The 23,188-nt window shown below is 29.2% G+C and overlaps 1 protein-coding gene across 5 annotated transcripts in view; it reads right to left on the bottom strand.

Moving 5' to 3' along the window:
- The window catches only part of LOC107443843 (uncharacterized), a 167,907-nt gene that overhangs the window by 24,861 nt on the left and 119,858 nt on the right, over positions 1-23,188 (bottom strand). For all 5 annotated transcript variants that reach the window (XM_043050834.3, XM_087151817.1, XM_087151816.1 and 2 more), the window contains one exon: positions 7,611-8,228. In XM_043050834.3, the coding sequence (XP_042906768.3) occupies positions 7,630-8,228 (599 nt within the window). In that variant the 3' untranslated portion in view covers positions 7,611-7,629. The remainder of the gene's footprint in view (positions 1-7,610; positions 8,229-23,188) is intronic.

Consider the following 23,188-nt stretch of genomic DNA (forward strand, 5'->3'; position numbering starts at 1 on the left):
TCCCCTATATTTCCTCATTGGTGTGGGGCAGTGGTCGGCAAACTTATTAGCCAAAGAGCCAAATATGAACATTACAACAACTTTTTAAAAAAATTGGGAGCCAAATCTGCTTGTTTAGTAAGTTTTTATTACACTAAATAAGTAGTACACTAAATAAAACTAAATTTCATACTTAATAAGTATTTATTAATGCGAACAATGTGCTTGCATCTCCTTGGAAATTTTGAGTAAGTCAGGATTGTATGTTGTTGTTTTTAATTTTGGGCATGATTCCAAGTTCTCATCAATAAGACGACTTCTCAGTTTACTCTTGATAATGTTCATGCTTGAAAAAGATTGTTATCATATATTTGTAGAACCGAAAAGGGAAAGAACAGCAAACGCGAGTTTTTTCAGCTGATCGAAAGAGTCAGGAATACTATTCCAAGCGTTGAAAATGGGTATGTCTTCCTTCTCCAGGTCATTCAAAGCAGACCACTTGTGTTGTGAACTAAGATCAAATTTTTTCTTCTCCAATATTTTCAATTCAACACAAAGACGTTCGAATTTGGAGCCCCATATCTTCTTGTTTTTTAAATCCAGCAATTGCATTTCAGTTTTTTAAGTTTTTTTTTTAAATGAAAATATTATTGCGCCTTCCGTGGATATTTGTGCCAGAGCCGCACTTAAGGAGCCAAAGAGCCACATGTGGCTCTGGAGCCGCACTTTGCCGACCACTGGTGTGGGGGAAATTATTTTTGACTAACCTGATGCAGATGCTTTTCTATTAACTAACTTTCTTCATTAGGTTACGCACCTATTTATTTCAAAGGAACATCTGCTTTTAGAAATGATCGTTTAGAGATTGGTTGTTTATTTTATATTTTCAAATTTTAAAGCTTCTCATAATTTCCTTTTAAATTTACGTAAATTTACGTACGAAAATTAAATCTTTAAAAATGGTTTGAAATTTTTTTCCAAAACGAAACAGAAAAAAAAAAATTAAATAAATAAAATTATTTTTATAGTCTTAAACGTAATTAAGACAATCAAACATTTGTATGCATTACAGATGTGTAAGGTGTCTGTGTATGCAGTTAAAAAAACATTTATAGATCAGTTCATAGAATGCTTTTATAGCATTAAATAACGGTGTGTTATACCTATCGTCATAACTTTAGAATCAAGGTAATTTTAGGTTCATATCCTCGACAGAATAAAAAATTACCTCAATTATGATTGTCGATTAAATCATAAATATCAGTTATAAAAATTTTAAATGTTCCGCTTTCTGAGGATTGCTATTCAACTAAAAAATTGAGTATCTAAAATTAGAAAATAAATCTTACCAGGTTTATTATTTTTGTATTAAAATAAGGCATTTTAAATGGCTTTTACGAACGTTTATTTTTCAAAACCTAATATCCTACGCTTAGATAGCAGTTTATATAATTAAACTTGCTTAAAATTTTCTATCGATTTACTTAATATAATTTATTTTAGGTTTGATAAAGACATAACTATTTTTATGCCAAAATAAATGTCGAAATAAGTTTACATTTTGTTTTACTGCGCAAAAAATAAGACTTAGAAACTTGAAATTACTGGAAGCGTAGGAAAGTGTAAAGGAATTACGATGGAATGAAAAATGAACATTCGATAATTCGTCCGAGAATTATTAACTGTTAAAGTTGGAAAAAATTGCATAAACTGCAAAAATTAAAATGCATTTACAGAGTTGAAATTTGACGTGTTGATACCATCATTTTGAATCCACGAGGGTTGGGGAGTAAACAGAGAGAGGAGGTTTCTAGTGTATTAAACAATATTTTTAAAAAAAACTTTATTTTTTCAAATCTTATGTATTATTTTTACAACGTTTTGTAGGATTGTATTGACGAACATCAACAACAAAGCAGCATTAAAGGTATTAACGAACAATTGTTTTTCCTGTACATAATAATCGATGCTTAGATACAAATTTCAATAATTAAACTTTTTCCAATTATCTATATTTTATTTATAATTTTATTAAGGGAAATATGTCTAAGTAAATTGTCAAATAAATTTAAATATTAAGGACTTATTAAAAGGAAAACATTTAATATCTAATATCTTTAAAAAAAACTTTGTAATTAAGTTATGGCAATTTGAAGGATTGATTTTAGTCTTTTTTGAGTTGGATTTTAAAAAAATGCAAATTGGTACTTTATAGTTATTGCAATACTTGTACTTATATTAAAAACGTGTCATTAAGGCCATAGAGTAAGTCAGATGTATTTTTGACACAATTTCGTATGCCCGTATAAATTCTGCGGGTTAGTATACATCGAAAATATTATTAAGAAATAAGAATGATCAGTTTGATCTAGAAACGATAGCAAAAAAGAGGAATTCGTTCGTTTTTAATTTTGTTCCAGATTATTTCAGCTTTCAATTTCAAGCGAATTTCTTCCAATCCAGCTGGAAATTTACAATTCAAACTGAAATCAACTCTCTAAATTAATGTATGCATAAAACAGTGGAAAAAGTTAGATTAAAATAAAGATTTAACTCTGCATAGCAATTACAGAAGGAATTTCAGTATTATTCATAGTTGTTTTTGAGCAGATAAATAAGATAAAATAGCAAAATAATGTTTAGCCATAATTTGAAAGTTAAAGACTTAAAATTATTTTTCATAGAATTCAAATTCGTTGGTGGTCTCTATTTTCATCAAGATTGTTTTATTCGAATGGAATTTTGCTCAAGTCAATGGGAAAACGTAAATAAAGAATTATTCTAAATAAAATAAAACATATTTGGGTATTTTATAGTTTCGCAATAACCAAAAAATGAGAAAAAAAGACATAATTAGTTTTTCATGATATTAACAACTTCACAAAATATATTTCAAACAAGTTTCTAACCTCAGTCAAAGCACTTGAAAATAACTAAACAAAAGAGCTAATTCAAAACCAAGCCATACTTAAAAAGTAATAAAATTAATCATCTAAAAACGCTTAGGGGAAAAAACTGATTTCATTGTCTCATTTTTAGCATTATATATATACATAATCGAATTTTCATTCATTTATGTCATTGAAAGGGACCATAAAATAATTTGTATTAAGTACGAAAAAAGCCCGTAAAAATACGATAAATAAAAAAAAAACAGCTAGACGCTTGCATTAAACTTTGTATCGGATTTTATTATTTTCTAGTTTATTTTAAACCATTTTGTGAACACAAAATAAATACTTATAAGGCAGTCACGAACACATTAACAATAAGCAGATGTTACCACTAAACAACGATATGACTATACATACATTTATTGAAGCATCACTGAAATTAATTTTGACGAAATTATTCTTCGAGCGTGGATTTATTTTTCCAGGTCAGCCGCAATTAAGATGAAGAGAAAATTAAAATCACAACTATGAGGGGAAAAGCGCAAGGTAGTATTTTTTTCTCCTTATTTTTTTTAATCCGGATTTACAACTCACTTCAGCGTCGTTTTTCTGTAATCGTGTTCAGTGGATTTAATATCCCTCTCTATCTGCATAACAGAGGGAAGGTATATCTATTGAAGAGTTTTCATATATATATAGAAATATATATATATTTGGAATACAATTTTGGAAGATTACAATATGTAAGCTTCTTTTAAACTGACAGAACAGAAATTTCAAAATCCAATAAGTTAAAATAGGGTGATTATTTGTGATAATCCAAGAAAAACCTTCTTCTATTGTAAATAATTTTAGGTAATAATAATAGGTAATATTATTATTATACTATTTTCGTTTTATTTATTTATTTTTTATGCTCCTATTGTATTGATGTGTTTTACTCTGGTTATATTAATACAATATTAGAAAGCACTATTTCTTCCGATATAAGCGTGTGAGCCGAAGACAAGATTACATATTTTCCTCATTTAATTTTATTTTCCAATTATTTTTTAAATTTTTTTAAAATTCGTGAATATTAAAAAAAAAGAAATTTTAATAATTTTTTTATTCTCCTTTAAAAATCTTTGTATCTTCTTTCGTTGTTTTCTCTATATTTTTAAGTTATTTTATGAGTTCTTTGTACTTGCAGCTGATGCGCAATAAATAGTAATCAAAATTTATTTTTGAAAAATGGTTTTTTTGCCCCTCATCATTGTTTCATGACTAATATTATTTAAAAAGATTTCAGAATTTTAAATAAAGGGAAATTGATAGTTTAAATAAACTAAATAAATTCATTTTAATTAAATAAATGTGTTTGTAATATGAAATTTATAAGACCATATGTGGTTTTAGACTATTGTAAATAATATAATATATTGAATATTGTAATACTAATTATGCATAATTGTGTGTTGCTAATTTTTACTAATTTATATTCAATTAACTATTTTTTATCGTAAAATCTCATCAAAAAAGTAAATTATAAAAAAATACCCTCATATTTTTATTCATTTATTTTATTCGCTTAGTTTTAATATTTAGTCTCAATATAGTTATAATATGTCAGAACCAAATTTAAAGAATGCTAAATTGAGCAATGAATTTAAAATCAGAGATTGAAAAAAATCACAGATGTTTAGAAACTTGAAGTGCAAAATTCGTAGTCAAACTATAAGATGGGAACTTCCTTTTTACTTGATAGCATGTAATTTCTTTTTACTTGATAGCAACAAGTAAATTAATTAGTAAATAAAAACCTCTTTGACAATTATGGTTTAATCTAACCGAGCATTTATAGCACAGACGAAATTGGATTACGTCTATATTTTAAGCATTTATTCTTTTAGGTTAATAAACAAAAAAAGCTCCCAACAAAATGGTTGTAATTTACTAAAAAAAAGTGAAATAGGCTTTTTTAAAAAGAATTTAAAACTAATATTAAGAGTCAAAGAACTCCGATATTTTTTTTATCATCTTTGAATAAATTAATAGATGGAATTTTATTTAATCATAAAATTCTTTCAGCAGACAAGAAAAAATAAAATACAAACTAAAAGAAAATTAAATAAATTTCCGACTACTTAAAATTGAGGGAAATATTCAGACTTAGCCTACTTCTTTTTGGGCTCTTAGCTAATAAGTATTCGCTTGAAAGAAGCAGACTAACGTCTGCTAGTTCTTTTTATTTTATTTATTTCAACTAAACGACGAATACATAAAAATATTCACACCTGAAGCCCCTTTCAAATCCATAGATATATAAATAGATAAAAAAAATTCCGACATCGCGCAAGAGGCATTCGAAAAAAAAAGCTGGATAATATAATTTAAACTTTTTTTCAATTTAATTGAAATGGAATGAAAGACGTAATATTTTTTTTTTCAGTCCTCCCCACGGCGCCAAAACAAAGCAGGAAGGGAGCGCACTGCTAATACTTTCAAAAGTTGTCAAGAAGTACTTTGCACAAAGTTTTGTCGTGATGTATTGAAAATGCATTAAGATAGAAAAACCAGACGAAGCTTGTCAGTTTGTCTAGACACAAACTGGGTAAAGTCTTTATTGATTAGGGAACTCCTGCTGGATAAGACTTCTCTCTATTATATAAATATTAAGCTCCAATTTCGAAAACTTAGTTTTTATTATTAGTTGTTGTTTTTTTTCTCCGACTAACCAGTTGTTGATTAGCCAGGCGAGGTTAATAGAATGGAGTTTTTAATCATTTTTTTCCCGAAGCGATTGAGGTATTTGTGATGTGATAAATCAGCACCGCATATATTAAAATTCACTTTATTTTCAGATTTATAACTTTTCTATTTTATTTGTATAAAGATATTAATCTCTTTCGAGAGGGGTATTATAGAGATAGAAGCTGTTAGTGATTTTTTCACGTGCTACTAAACATGTTAATTGCATAACTGGATCGATATCAATATCATACCTGTGCCTTACACCAAACAAGCTGTTAAGTATTTTTCGTGTAATTTTAACTTTTTAGCTTTTTGTTTAGACAAGGTTGTCATTAATCAACAGGAATGACGTTCGTAAACGTTGTTCACTTAAAATGCTGTTCTTTTTGGGATTTCAGACAAAAGTCTCAGTTATCCTAGTTTTGATCTGTATTCAGTATACGATAATAGATATATCTTTGTTAAAATATCTGACGGAGAAGTAATGTACGCCTATATAAGTTATGTCTAATATATCACACATTTATAGGTAGAAATGTAACGAGATCATTGTGAGCATGTTCTGACCAGTAAATCTGATCTGAATTATCTGAGAGGTGAAAAATAAAACCTTTTCAGACTAGTGCTTTTTTAATTTATTTTCAGAAAATTTGCTAATTTTTAAAGTTCGATTTCGAAAAGAATATCAAACTTTGAAAGCCTGTTTTCTGAATTTCTGAAACTTCCGTTTTCGACCAGATCACCACTTAGAAAAAGGGCTGTCAATTCCGCTTAAATTAATAGTAGGATTGGTTTTAAAGAATTTCGATTGCAATTCTAGTTGAATTTAATTGGTTATACCATTATATGGTGAAAATATAGCTATCTTATCTCACCATTAATCAACAGAGAGTTTTAAATTATTTTCTAGTTGTGAAACGCATTAAATTTTAAATTAAAGATAAATTCTATTAATTTTATGCATCTTCGAAATAACTTTTTTTTATGCAGAAGAAAAAATGGTTGCCAGAATATGTAATATGGCTTCACCCAATCACCATATTAAGGTAGCAGCAAATTTGAACGATATTATTGTTCAATACTTTCTAAATCTTTTAATAAGTAACAGTACTGTCTAGCTATCACGAGAATTTCCACTGTGACCCAACGTTTTCCCAACCTAAACCAATGTGAAACGGGTTATATCCAGGACCCGACTTAGCCTAATTGGGGCCATGGGCAAAAGCTTCTTGGGGGCCCCCATCCACTCACTAATTCAGTAATAAAAAACCGAACTTTATAGAGGTGTTTAAATTTTTTACCTCATTATAGGTAACAAGAAAATTGACTAGTATTGAATAGCTATAAGGTCCCCCTCCTCACCTCCAATGGTCAGACGAAATATCGTTCTGTCGACTATATTAATTTTCTGAAAATTCTATGTCAATCATGCCAAACGTAGTTTTCTGATTGTTAACTTCGTTATCTAGCTGTGAAAAATTCAAATCCTTGCTGATTTTAGGGAAGAATTCAGCTAAATTTTCGCAATTACGATGCCTCAACTAAGCCCGCCAGAAGCCTGTATTTTTGTAAACATATCGCAGTTTGAGATATGCAAAAATACAGGATTTTGATTAGCTAAATTTGACCGTCGTAATTGCGAAAATTTAGCTGTATTACGCACTAAAATGCCATGGATTTACGAAATATAGATTAGATTAGATTAGTGAAGAAGCCAGCATAAAACAGATGGATTTTGCACCGTACTGATTATTTGTTTAAAAAAAGTTCATTAAAGAAAGAAATGTAAAATAAACTTTCTATTCGATTTGGGGGCCCCTTTTGATGTGGGGGACAGGGGCAACTGCCCCGTATGCCCCTGCCTCAGTCAGGCTCTGGTTAAACCCACATACCCTATTCGAAACGGCTTTTCTTTGTAACCAGCAGCCGGGGTCTGAAGAAACTCTTTTGATAACAGAACGGTAACTTTAAACGCAATTAATTTTATTCAAAACAATAACCTACCTTTATATACAATGAGACACTATGCATTCGCTGCTGTTTCCAGCCTGTCTTGCCAGGGCACTGGATAAGGGACCGGTCGATAGGTTCTCGACCTTCTGTGCTTATCCACAATAGTTGAAGAGTCTCTAATGGTCGTTGGGGGTGCAGATCCGCCACTTTCTTTATCTGACTCATCTTTATATTCGGCTGACCCCCTGCTGTCACCACTAGTATGTCCGTCGGCAGGATGTCGACTGGGCGGACTGTAAACCCTTCCCACAATATCGGGCACGATGGAATTTGAGGTGGCTGATGAAGGCGTCGACGCCGTGAAGGGTGGTACACCGGTGTGAAACAGCAAATAAGGAGAAGTAGCTGATGTGGCAGCTTCTAAACTAGGATGGCTACCGTGAGTTGGTAGAGAACTCATGACCGCCGAGCTGTTCTGTGAATAGGTGAATGGATAGTGGGGTAGGTATGAGGAGTAACATTGGGGATGAAAAGAGGCTAGGAGAGGAGATGATGAGGATGGGCTGGTGGACGCAGCTAAGTTTGACCAGTATGCGTTGTTTGGAGAAGGAGGCGTCATACTTTTTAAGGTTTGGAGGGGCCAGCCTAATTTCCTGAATTCCCTGTCTCCTGGAAAGAAAAAAAAATTAAATTGAAACATAAGTGCAAGAGCATGTAAGTCATAGGTTCCCAAAGTGGTCCAGGTGGACCCCCAGGGGTCCATAGGAGACCACACGGGGGTTCACGTAGACGTGAAAAGAAAACAGGGGTTCACAAGTTGTAAGTGGGGGTTCACGAAAAATTTTCTGGTTTTCATAATAAAGAACAAAAATTTTGGCCTGGATTTACCCATCAACGTAGGCAGTTAGCATCATTCACTAAGTAGGTACTCAAAAATATTCGAGACTCAGTTCAAGCACAGAATTGAATAGAACAATAGATAATAGTACAAGTGTACACCACATGTCAAGACTTGCAAAGTGCCGCCCGTGCGCCCGCCATTCTTGCTTAGACCCGCTAAGGGATGAAATGCAACTTGCGCTGTGCTTTCAATCTACATTACTATAAATACGAATGCCAAGAACAAAACGTTACTCATTTGTTTCCGGGATTTCGAACATAAAAGTGTGACTGTGAGTGAATCGATTATTGTTTTAGTAATTATTATATTCAGTAATTACGAGGTATTATTTTAATAATTAGGACACAAAAAAATGTGCTACTTTTTCTTCCTTCTTAACACTCCCAATCTAGGGTGATATTTTTTAGGAGTTTCGGGAATACAGTAGAAATGTAGCAGCAAGGGGTCTACCAAAAATAGTAAAACTTTGAAAGTGGTCCACGAGAAAAAAAAGTTTGGGAACCTCTGATGTAAGTAATCATTATTATATAAGTCAGTACAAACTAAGGTAAACAACGTTTAGGAGCACAAAAAATATTTATAAATTATGCATTTATAAATATTTTTTGTGCTCTTAAACGTTGTTTACCTAACTTTGTATTTGAACAAAAAGGTCGCCCACTTGTGTATTTATGTAAGTCAGTGTTTCCCAAAGTGTGGTACGCGTTCCCCTAGGGGTACGGGAACAGTTTAGCGAGGGTACGCGTTCTTTTGCGAAATATCTTGCAACAAACAAAATTTTTAAAATTTTTTATTTAAGAACAATTCTAGAGATGAAAATTTTCGATTGCGTATTTTTCTATTGGCTATTTTTTTTTGCAGTTAACTGTTAATAATTAGTGGTGTCAACAGACAGGTGGGATTTTTAACTTTTGTGTAATTCTTTTATAGTAAAAAATACATTCATTTTCTTTTTATTAGTGGTACACTGATATAAGTGATCGCGATCAAATAAATTTAAGTAACCATATAAGTGATCAATCGATTTCTAAAATTTATAGTAATGTTTTTTGAAAGATATGCTCTTTTTTTTTTTTTTTTTGCTTATATACTCTATGTTATGAAAACTATCAGGTATACAAATAAAAATGTAAATAGATTTAAATAAATAAAAAATTTTATTTTCTCTATTAAAGTATAAAAAGTTTCGGTATCATGTGTAAAGTTTATATTTTTTCTCATATGTTTAAAAAAATTTGTGGATAAATGTATTAACTTTCGTACACCTAAATAAAATTTTGTTTTCTTTCAGTATGACGAAACTATCAAACCATTATTTCACATAATAAAAAAAGATCATTATTTTTTTTTAAAGGAAATAATAATAATCTTTATTATCGTTAATATATTTATTGATTTACTTATTTTTAATTAATAAACATTCCCCTCCTATTAAACGCCTGAATGATCAGAAAACGCAGTGATATTCACGAGTTTTTGACTTTTCCCTAAAAGAATAAAATAAGATTGTAAAAATAAAATAAATGGATTGGAAAGTAATGTAATTTGTTTAAATCACAAAGTATGGAGAGAAAATAACATTTTTTTTTATAGTTATTTCAAAATATTAAACCTTTTTGCTAAAACTTAAAATCTGATATATCAGATAAAAAAGCGTGTTAAACAATTGAACGTGTTTCTAATACAATTTTCCGCAAAAGTAAAGGAATATAATTATTAGTAAAAAAGAACAATTTATAAAAACTAAGTTCAGAACATCAATCATATCAAATGTAAATAACCCTGAGTGATGAAAGTTGTTTCAGTTTTCTCAGTTCCGTATGATTGAACCTTTTGAATAAATTGATTGTTTTGGAATAAAAATGAAACTGTATAAATCCACCTCTTTTGTATGTGTTTTAAAATTTGTGAAATTTTCCCACAATACGTCACTTTTACAGTATTGTGGAAGTGAGAAAGGTTTGATGGTCGTTATACATTTGAAAGAAGAATGAATTAAAGCCCTTGAAAAAGCACTTTTCTTAAAGTAACCCTTGAAAATATTTCAAGGTTTCTATTGTTGTGAATATGTTATATTTATTTTTATTAAATTCCGATTCCCATTCATTCGCGGTGAAAAGTTTGGTAGTTTTGGGTTTATTTAAAATTAATGATGAAGGAAATCGCGTAAAATTGTTATAAAATTAAAATAAATATAACAGATAAGGAAAAATAAACAAAGTACGGGAAGTTGTGTAATGAATAAACAATTGTTTTAATAGTAGGAAATAAATAATTGAAAAAATAATAAATGTTACGAAACGCAAGAAGTTTACTAAGGCTAGGCATAAATAAGTACAGAAACCACTAGGTACAAAAAACAAACATTGGTTTTTATATGGTACGCAACTCTTAAAAATTTCTTGGTAAAACTGGTTAAATAATAATTTATTTAATTTTTATTTTACTATATTCAACTAAAACAGTAAAAAAAAATCTTACAAATGATGGTATTGAAACTGTTAACTGAGAGAAAAATCGTTTGACGTCTGCTTTCACCTAATACGGTTATCTGCTCCTTATAAAATAATTTTTTTTCTGTGCCAACTAGAGTCATCTTACGAAGCCCCTTAGTTCCTATCATTTAATTACATACTATTGCTAAGAGGGCCAATCTATTAATCTCACGACTGTTTGAAAGTAGGTTCGAATCCCAGCTTTGGCACCACAATAATTCTTCCATTCCTTCAGCTCATGAAAAGTTTCCTGTTTTGCCCTCCCAGTTGTTTACCCTGGATTATTAGAACACGAAACTCTCATTTACGGACAGATGACAGCACTCAGAGCTGCTTTACAGAAAAAAGTTTAGTATTTCACAATTCTCACGATTAATCACACTACCAGATAAATTAGTTAAATCACATTTCATGAGTCATTCGAAAAAACACAACTCAATCACAACATAACTCCGATGTCTATTATCTAACGAAAATATCTAACATAACCTAATTCCAACGTCCAGGTAAATTTCCTTTTGACGGTTTTGAAACCATCCTAATTGTAAATGGTTACACGTTTTTTCAACGATACTACTTGATAACGTAAAGGTGAAAAAATGTTCCTAACCGTTAAATTTACTCTTAATTGGATGTAATTTTAGAAAGAAAATTCTAACGGTGTGTATTTAACTCACTATGTAGTCTACTAGACGTAAATATTAGTTCGTCTAGTGGAAAATTCACTCATACAAGGAGGAAGAAATGATATTAATTTAAAAAAAAGGTTATATAAGGAGAAAAATTATATTAAGATTTTTTTCAAGAAAAAATCAAGAAAAAAAATTATTGAAAAACTTTATATCAAGAGATAAGAAACAATATTAATAAAAAAAAAACTTTTTAGGTTCAAACAACAATAGCAGAGTTTTTAAATCGTTCCATGTCTATACACTTGTATGGATTGAATTGGTTATCCATGATCATAGCACAAAAACCTAATACAACTTTGCTAGCGAAAAAGTAAACAAATAAATAAAAGAAATCCTAAGCAGAATAATACATATTTCAGATAATAAAATTAGACCGTGATAAACAGTATGTCTCAAGCGAAATGAAAGAAAGAGAAGTAAACGATCCAAAAAGGAGGAAGGATAACAAAGGCATCTCTGGATCCGGGTACATGCGTGTATATAAAGAATATAAAATGCTTCAGAGTATGTACAACGTGAGGTTTTTAAAACACAGATACTTTCATTTAAATGTATCATGTGTACTGTATTAAAAAAAAGTATAAAATCTTTACAAAAAAAATCACTGAATGTAAATAATTTTAGTAAAACTTTAAACGCATTTACGGTTCATATATATCCGACGTAAATGATTATAGGATTTGAGACATTTTTATATTATGTATCATAATACACACTTTAAAGATAATACATTAATACACATAATACATTTTTCAAGTTATGATGGAATGAAATGTTTCTGCAAATTGTAAATCATTTAACATATGCGAAAAACAAAATATATAAATTACAGTGCAGTTGTGAATCTAACATTATATGTGCTTTGCTTCAACCTGTGCATAATTGCACTTACTAATAAACAGTAAGAAATGAATGCGCAATTATGAGTATATTAACAAGCAATAAATCTCATTTACTCTCATACCATTTGAATTATTTTTCAATCAACAATAATTACGTTAATTGAAAATGTAATAAAATGAAGTGCATAGTGCATAATTTTCAACCTATGCACAATTGCACATTCTAATAAAGAATGAGAATTGCATACCGTAGTTACGAGCATTATAATAACAAACAAGAAAATTCACTTAATAGTATTTCATTTTTAATTATTTCTCAATAAGCATACAAGCGTTTATCGATAAAAAGATCATAAATAATTGAAACTATTCAACTAACTGCATATTATTTCGCTAAAATCTCATTTTGCAAGTAATGGGATTAAAATAGCTTTAATTCATGCATTTTGTAATAATAGCTGCTGATTGAAAATCTTCACAGGGCTAGCTTTTGATAATGGGTTGCAAGCTATGAATGCTCTGCTCTCTTACTTGATCAATCAATAGTCTTAAGAAAACGTATCCTCGGTAGGACTATATATGCCAAAACGTAGCAGTTTCAGTTTGTGGCAGAATTGAATGCTTCCATCATTTAAACCCGGGATAATATTGATGCTAATGATCTTCAGGGATTTGTAAATGGTACGCATTATCATTTATTTCAAGTTATGTATAAACATGACGAATATATAATAAGTTGCTTTATTTTGATGGGGCTTTTTTCCCCCTTTTTTACTTATTCAATCATTTTTTCCTTGTCCAGGTAGATCAGAAAGTGAGTTAGGTCTTGTAAATGTGTCTTTAGATACAGACTAGACTAAAGGTGGCTTTATTTAGTTGAGAAACACTGTATTCTATATAATCTAACTCATTACAAATAAAATGAAATCATTTTTTTTAAGAAGAAAAAACAATTATCTTTAAACTCAAACAGAAAGGGTTTGTTTCTTTCACATCTATTATAAATTTATAAGAACGGTCCGTTTTTTTCTTTCTTCATTTATTTATTTATTTTTACTATTCTAACTGATGCGGCAATCCTTTGAATAGTTTTCAGTACAATTACCTAATGATTTAGCCAAATCAATACATTAAAATGTAAAAGACGTACTTTTAAAATTACTTCTCACAGATAGGGGTGGAAAACCTAATTACTGCATAATTACTGAAGTATGTAGATTTCTTAAACCATAAAAAAACGGATTTATGAAAAATAAACTGTGGAATACAATGGGCAAAAACAGAAAGTAGCAAGGTGAAATGCCTGTTTTATCTTCATTACAATGTCAAAAATATGATGGAAGAGTTCAGTAAAACAAGTTTGGACAGAAGAGTAACACTAATTTACATTTAAACGAGAAAAATTACAAAAATAATTTTACATCTGCGAATTTTAACTATCAGTTTTAGGTATTATTCACTTTTTTAAGTCTTTTTATTATCATAATTATTTAAAGAATTAAATGAAATAAATATTATTTTAGAGCAGCTGTTGTATAATTTCAATATCATAGTCGCTCGCATAGTCATATCATTTGTCGCTTAAAATGAAGGTATTTTGAAATAGGAATAATTTCAAATAGTAATAGACTTAATTTCAAAATAAAAATCTGACTTTCGAACTAAGTCAATTGCGATTTCTTAAAGAGTGGTAGCAAAGGAGTGTAGATGTAATTTTTATATTAAAATAATGTGTAATAATTGTCTCATATTATCAATAGGAATATTACAACTTATGAAACGGAAAAGGAAATAACCATAAGACTCTGAAAACTAATGAACTGCTAATGTTTATACTGATAAAATATAAGAAAATTTAATAATAATTTTGATCCACGAAATAAATCAAAAGCTATTTAAACTTTACGCAATTTAGATTAAAAAAAAATATTATCATACAATGTATATTATAAACTACATGTAAAAAAAAGATTCCAAAAACGCATGATTTGTACTTCATAGTGACGAAACTAGTTCATTCAAAAAGCCCTATCCTAAGCCCGACACGGTTTGCAATCCGATTTTACTATCTATTCCCGAAAAAGGATACAAAATCTAAATAAAATTGTTTTAAGAAATCACGCGCTAATGATTAAGGAACGAAACACCTGGTAGGTCTAAACTGAGACGCAAGCTAACTTTTTGTATATATTTATTGAAGGGGACGGTTACGGTTACACGAAGATGGATTAAGTTGTAATCTCGGATGCTTGGTTACATAGAATAATTGTTTATAGGTAACTGGGATCGGATTTTAACTTCACGATAATGTTGCCAGCTAAGTTATTTATGTGACAGAGATTAATTAAATATAAGATGCGTTTTATTTAACTGCATTTAATCACGTTATGTATGAGGTATTTTTTACTTTATTGTTATATTCAACACATTGAACAGCAAATACATGTAAGTGAATAGGAAGCAATAATGCAGGGAGTAAACCAAGCTGAACGAGTTTTGAAAGATTCTCGCAGTTATGTAATTTAAATAAATAATTACTGATGCTGCCATTCGAAGTAAAAATACATAAAAAATTTTTCTAAAGAAATAATTTAACGCATAGCTTTTAAATTTTAAGCTACTTACAAAATATTTCTGAAAACTATTTTAAACTGTATTTGGGACTATGCACTATTTTACTACATTAATTTTTAGTTCAGTCAAGTAAAATTTTAATGATAATTTTAAGACTTTTTTTAATAGAAAAATGTGAAAATAGAATTATTTAATGATACATCATTAAAAATATTTCTCTCTTCTTAGTATTGAAGCACATAATCCAATTTAACATTTCCATTCTTTGTAGGAAAAAGAATAAATTTACACAATTAATGCCTACAAATCCTACAACGAAAATTAATTGATTATTAAACTTACAAATTCAATATACAAACCTAATAAATTATTGACCTCAAAATCCACTAGTGATAAAAATTGACTATTACTGAGATCTATTGCGAATCAGTGGTAAAAATACAAATAAAAAGTTAGTAAAAAATATTTAATAAATATTAATACAAAAATACTATATAACAATAATTGATAACAATAATCATTTCTATTATCGTTACTGCATAATTATAATAAGGTCATTAATAATTTCATCCTATTGCTATAGGTAAAGAGGACTTTCTGATAATAAATTTGTTCTTCTTATTATAAAAATAATATATAACATTCATGATATTATTAATATTAATTAAAATTAATAGATTATTATTAATTAAAATTAATATTTATATTTACATAATGTATATAAATAACTGACACTGTTTAAATATAAATTATCATAATAAAATGAATCAGCCCTCGTGTTCGTATTTAAATAATAAAATTTTAAATAATAATAATAACAAGAATAATTAAAGAAATAGTAATTATTAGCAATTAAAATTTGTTATACGTTCTGTTGTTGTTGTTGTAGGCCTTTAAGGCAAGGAGTGCGATAGTTCTTGTTTTCTACTGGCACCATCGATGACCAAGAATTCGACTTCTGCCACACCCATACGTCACACCAGTTTATTGGGCGGACTCACTCATACATCCAGTCATTCGTCACAGATCGTAATTTCAACTTGAACCAGAGAAAGATAAATCTCCGATTCAGTACACCCAGAGGTACAATTTGTTATGGGAACATGGAGGATTTTGCGACCAGACAGATTTAACGTGCTCCAGTCACCATTTACTACACAGGGTGTCTTCAGCTGGCTAGATTCGAACTCCCGTTTGCACAAACGCGAGTCCAGAGCCCTGCCAACCAGGCTATTATACGTTCTAATATATAAATAAAATAACTTATGTTATTTACTCAAAAATATTTATATAATAATAGGTCAAACTCATGATAAGAATCTTCCATTAACCAAAGATGATAAAATCAAATCTGTAATTACAATAAAGATATTATTTTAGTCGCGAAAATTAAAGCACAGTATAGGTTTTTTTCTGATTTATTTTTATAATGAATATATTCAATGTTTTCATTCGTGAGACATAAGCAGAATAAAATATTTCGAAACTTATTTAAGGTTTCATGGAGTAAAATTCAGTTTATTTAGTGATAGTTATTTATTTTCGAAGTTACTAACACCTGTGTTATAGAAAACGGGATTAAATAACAATAGTAATGACGGAGCCAAATAAAAAAGTTACCGCTAAACTAAGAAATAATATATAGTTATAAGTATCATATGGTCACGAAAAATGTTCTTCTCAGAGCCTGATTAACAATTCCGTGCACACATATCAGAACAAAATATGAAAAAAAGACAAAGAAAAATATTTTTTTCCTTTGAATTCAAGTTATACAAGAAAATAAAATTTTAAATCATTTTATTTCTTCGGTATGTATCCTTATTCACTGTTTATCTTATTATTATTTGAAACTTATCTTTTCTTAAGGTAAAATAGGTCCCTCTCCCAAACGAGACAGAAAGACGGTATTTTTTTATTTTTAACTTTAATTTTTATTTTTCATTTTTGTTTCATAATTTCGCTGTTCACGATGTTTACAGTGGGATGTTGTTTTGCAATATTGAACCATTCATTACAAACGCATCTATCCACCGAGACAACAGACTAGACACTTTATATTGCCAGACGGGGGTCCGAACGTTTTGACGGATCTGCTGTCTAAAACGGGGGAAGAGATCGTGAATAAAAACACAAATCTCACCGTTGCGTTTTGAAAATAACACTTCATACACGGCACTTAGAATTTTAAATTACTAAGGCGAGTTCTTCTGGGCTATATGTTTTTTTGGAAAATAATTGCAATAAAACGCATAAATTGAAATAAAAGGAATGCATGAGGTTAGTATTTTTGTAAAACTATTTTAATAATGAAAAAGAAGAAAAAAACCTAAAGCTTAGGTTTAAATTTCCTTTTTTTTTTCTTCCTTTAAATCGAAATTTGTGGTCTTTTTAACGAGTTCAAAATTATATATTTCTGGCTAAATAAGACTTTTTGTTTTATTTTTTGGATTTTGCATGAAGCTGGTCAAATATTTCAAAACTAAAAGCCCTTCTGGAATTGTTCGTATGGATTTCTTTAATGATAGCGAAAGACATTCCTATGAAGAGGTTAAAAGCAATAATTTGATCTTATATCATTCCCTATACTCGTAAAAAATTGGTACAACATGGCGCGAAATTTCTGGCAAAATTAACGTTCTGTATGGTAATGACATTTCTAGTGAAAAAAAAAAGAAAAAGAAAACTTAACCGGTATTTAAACACTTATTTAGTAATTTTTCCGTCCATATGGTAACGGTTTGCTGGAAGTTCTGATTTTCAAAATTATAGTTCGTATTACCACAAATTTAATAAAAAATACAAAACCGAAAAGTAAATTTAATTGAATAAATGGCTATGCTCTAGGGTATTGCGATAAAATTGCCATATTTTACCACATTTTCAAATTTTTTCATGTTATAAAATTCAATTTTGTTGTTAATTTTAGTAGAATTTTTACAGAAGCACGTCGGTAAAAATTAACGAGCTTTTGGTGTTTCAAAGAACCAGAAACCAAAAATGTTAACAAATTCTGGTAATTTTGACCATACTTTTTTTCTCAGTGTATGTTGATCAAAGAAACTGCCACAAATAAAACCACTGAATCATAAAATAAGCTGTTTTTTTAAAAATCAAATCTGCAAGAACGGAATCATTACAATATCAAAACAAACTGAAACTATCTTTAGTTAACATCATTATCACCGTTTGTTCTGTATAATCAAATCATCGCAAGGCATTCGTTTAAATTAATAAGAACCCTAAATTTTCTGGTCTGAATAGCTAGAATTTTCTATTTTTTCCACATTAGAAAGTAAATAAACAATGAACTTCACTTTGCATCTAACACTGTAAAGCTGTTTAGTCTATATATAATGTAATAATATAAATGTAATAATCCATTTAACTTCTGGTGTATTATAAAGTTTAACTTCGGAATTTTTTTTCTTTTTGTAGATATTCAGGTTTTAGAAATTAAACGTCTTATAAAATCAAATGTTCACAGAACCAACAGAACCAACGTGATTTTAATAGGCAGCAGGCACTGAACCTTAAATCATAATACTGTTCAAATTAGGCGCACACTCAATGAAGTGTTAAATTGAATAATCTTACCGGAGAAGCCGACCAATAGTAACATGTAATCAATTTCTGCAAAAATACAGGAGGAAAATCAAGTTTCTTTGTTAAAATGTTAAACACATTTATCGGAGTTTCTCGTTAACAGAGTTACAATAAATATTGGTTTTCTTTAAACATTTGATAAATCAATGAATCTTTATTTATTTCATAGATAAGCGTCGCCGATTCGTTGCGCTAAGTCTTTGCATACCAATGTCTCTGCCGGATTTTCAGTGGTTCTAATATTGTTTCTTTATTAATAACAATGCTCCGCATTTATTCCATAAATGCTTAATACTTTATTTTTAATGATACCTAATACTTCTCTGTTAATAATACTTAAATCTTCTGATAGCGTTAATGTATATATATTATTGTTAACGTCATTTTTTTCAAAAAATTGATAATAGGGAATATATTTTTGTTAATATGCAACCGAAAAAGATGTTCGGCCCTGTAAAAATTTCATTCAGGCATGTACTTTGTAGACAAACGTGCTCAGTAGGGCGTCTAAAAATTTGGAGATTTTTCATACCGTGCACTAGTCTTTGCAAAGTGTTTCTGTATTAACGTGTAAATATAAACCTTGATTGATTTTCATAACTATCTTAACTATTTCATTACTAAAACTGAGTATGAAAGTGAACAATGAAAAGTCATGCATTTAACATGATCATGGGCATATTTCAAAAGTACGAAATTAGAAACACCTTTAAAGTTATAAAGTTTGAAGAGTCACAAACCATGCTTTAAATACAATAGACCCTTAATATTAGGAAGCATCTAAAATCATGAAGAAGAAAAATCTAAATTGCAACTGGTTTTTAAAATACTATTTGTTTAACGTGTTTATAAAATTCTGAAGTAATTCTTAGTAAAAAAAAGGAAAATTGTAGCTATAAATTTATCATCTAGATTTATTTCTAAACTTTAAAAACTAAACTTTCTCTGGATACATTTCTACTTTTAAATGGTATCTTCTGTGAAACTCACAATATCTTTATTTATAGCAGCATTCATATATGAATTAATATTTCTCATTCAAAGTATAAAAAAGAAAACATTCCAGTAATAAAGCCATTCTATCTATTGTTCTCGGGCACCTGGCCAGGTATAGATTCGCAGAATAAATAACTGTTAATGCCGACAATTAAAGACTTTGTTCCTGTGTATGAGTAGGCATTTATTGAAAAGTGGCATAACATTAGTTTAAAGGGACCATATAAAAATTAAAAGAATATCGCCCTTGAAAACTCGCTAGTTCTTGTTGAGATCAAACACATTTTTGATTTTTTTAACATAAAAAAATAAGTTACAAAAACAACGGTATTTAACTAATACACTTTTTAAATTTTTTTTTGAGTTAAAAAGTTAATTTTATTTAATAAAATAATTAGCGATCTAAGTGTAAGTACAATGTGAAAAAGGAATGGCTTAAAAACGGTTTGAAATTAATTAAGTATTAAATGTAAAATTAATTTTACAAAATAATCCTCAATATCAAAAAATATATCATAGAAGTCAATCGAATTCATAGTGAACTAAATGATGGTTAAGTACGGTTAAGTACAGTGCTTTAAAAATAATTTATATTTCAAACATTAGTGTTTATTATTACAATCCTTTTAATTATTATTTTCTAACTTGTGTTGGAAAATTGTTAATTGTTTTTGAAGGGAGCTTTGCTTAGTGATATATAAAAAAAAAATTTCAGGAAGAAGAGAGGTTGGCTAACAGGCACATTAGTAGATACATAGAAAATTTAATCTTCTGAGTGATTCATTTTTTAAAACGATTATATTATCTTAAGTTGATGAAGAAAGAATGAAGAAATTTTAAAACAAAGATGGAGATGGCCACATACTAAGAACAGATAGAAACAATCCTGCTAATGTAGCAAGCTCATGGGCGCCAGACGGAAAGAGAAAAAGAGGGTTACCGAGACTAACATTGCAAAGATGCATTAAGGAAGATCTTAGTAGAGCAGGATTAACTAAATGGGAAGAAGCGGGTTCCTGTCCAAAGACAGCAGCAGAAAAAGATTCGAGACCTTACGTGTCAGCTCGGCACGAAGAGGTTAGCTTCATGTTTATATGAGTTTTTGAGTCGGGAAAGTTATTAAGGAGTATTTTCGTAATAAGGCATTGTTAAAAAACATGAAATAAACTTTGTTAGTATATTTCATCTCTGGTTCATACCGAAAAATATTTCAAATTTTGCGAAATTAAATTAAAAACTGTTTTTCTTTTGCATATTTAACAAAAATTTCTATTGGCACGATGCAAGATGAATGATATATCTGAAATAGTACGTGCAATCTAATCTGAAGACTAACATACAGGTATATCTGAAAATGTATTTGCAATCTAATCTCAAGACAAACAGCCAACTAAAAAAGAAGTTCAAAAGCGAAATTAGTACATTCATCAAATGGTATATATTAAGGTGTCGATTCCAAGAAATTTCAACTGCCACAACTAAAGATGGCTAATATATCTGAAACTATTCTTGCAGTTAAATCTTAAAACTAACAACTACAATAAAACTGCTAAGGTAAAATTCGTAAATTCATCCCCTTGGTAGAAATTTCAAATGGCACTATACTGAAGATGGCAAATATATCTGAAATTGCACTTATGAATACTTCATATTGTCCCCCTATATACTTAAAAAAACGCAACCAATTGTCGTTCGGAGTGCACGAGATAGAAGGGAAACGCACACCCCCCGAACGTGATTCATTACTTGAGTAGAAAACAATGCAATGTTTCAAATTTATGAGATACTTTGGGAAACCGTCGTTTTGTACCAACATCCGGTGATCCACAAGTTTTTTTTATTTTTTTTATTTTACTGCGCATACACTGAGAATTATTGTTTTCTACGTTGGGACACGTCATTAATAAAGTAATGACGAAGTATTAAAAATGATAGTAAAAAATATCTTTTTAATTCGTGGTTATTAACAGAGTCTAAGTTTGAGTTTTATGCGCTTCTAACGATTATCGGTAGCTCTCGATTTGCTACAATTGTCCCATTAAAAAAAAGAACAATAACTCACTATTATGAAATGATCATCATTTTAGAGAAATTGAAAAATATTGTTCATTGTGTTGCGAGAGGAAGAATACTGCTTGCTGAGAAACAAATGAAACTCTTATGATGCGCATTAAAAAGAGATATAGTACTTTTTTTTTCTACTTTTTCCAAGAAAAAAACGTGTAGAACGAAGTATTTTAGTTTGATGATTTTATAATATTCCGGGTATTGTTAAATTTTATGTTTTCATCGTCATTTCTTATGGTTCAAATCTTACAGAAGAGAAAACTCGTAATAAAAGTAACAATATTTTGGAATGTTGGGTTTTTCTAAAGTTATTAATACTGTTCATTAACATAGAAGTTGTAAAATAAAAATAAATATTTTTCTTTGTTTTAAACTTTTTATATTAAAGGTTTAAAAACTTAGTTGTTTGATCTTGAGAATTAACGGGCTCTTATTTGTCTAAAAATCATTTTTTTTTTTTTCCTTACAGAATAATAAAAAAATATTAACGATTCGCAATTCGTTCTCGAGCATAAAATTAACTTCTAATTGCATTTACAATATTGAGTATGAAAATGAGAGTAATTTTGAAGTATTTTTTTTAAATGAATGGCAATTTTCTTATTCAAAATTATAAGTGTAGGGGAGAGTGGGGTCAATTGTAACATTTTTTACTTAACTATTTTTAACTAACAAAAAATCCAATATATTATCAGTATTAATTGACAGACGAGTAAAGTAAACTATTCTCTACTAGAAAAAAAAATAAATACCTTATTTTAAATGTTACTATATTAGTAATTAACAATTTTCGACAGTCGTGCACTTGTTACAATTGTCCCCACTTACGGGGTCAATTGTAACAGTTCATAAATTCAACTAAAACATAGTTAATTATACATATTATCATAGTTGTGATATATTTTTTTATTGATCAAAGTAGTAGTGATATTTTAGGAGTAAAAATAATAATGAGCAGAGACCTAAAGGGTTAAACTTTTAACTTTAAGGGGTTAAAAATTTTAATTTATGCTGTGAAAGGTGACAAATAAAATAATGCACATGCAACATAATATAAATGATATAGGAAACTATTGGTGGTTCTTAAAGAATTAAGTGATGGTTTGTAAGCATAAGATTATTTATTTTCAGCTGTTACAATCGTCCCTTTACTTATTGTTACAATTGTCCCCAAGACGCCATTTCAGCTTCATTTGTTAAAAACAATGCTAGTTAATTAACTAAACTAATCTTTTTTTTCTGAAATGTTAATTAAGGTGTCCACTTACATATTCGGCTAATAATTTTTATTTATTTAAACAAAATTACTTTGTTGCAATATAATATTCTAATACCAAAAAAATTACTTGCGTAGCGTGAAAATATCTTTTGTGATGTAACTCTTTCAAAAGTACCTAGAAATGGTTGCCATCAGGGGTGTACATGTAGATTTATTAAATACACCTTGTGCGCCACC

This window comes from Parasteatoda tepidariorum, chromosome 9 (genome assembly GCF_982258835.1).
Source record: "Parasteatoda tepidariorum strain Cologne lab strain chromosome 9, Ptep-v5.0, whole genome shotgun sequence".
Lineage (NCBI taxonomy): Eukaryota > Metazoa > Arthropoda > Arachnida > Araneae > Theridiidae > Parasteatoda > Parasteatoda tepidariorum.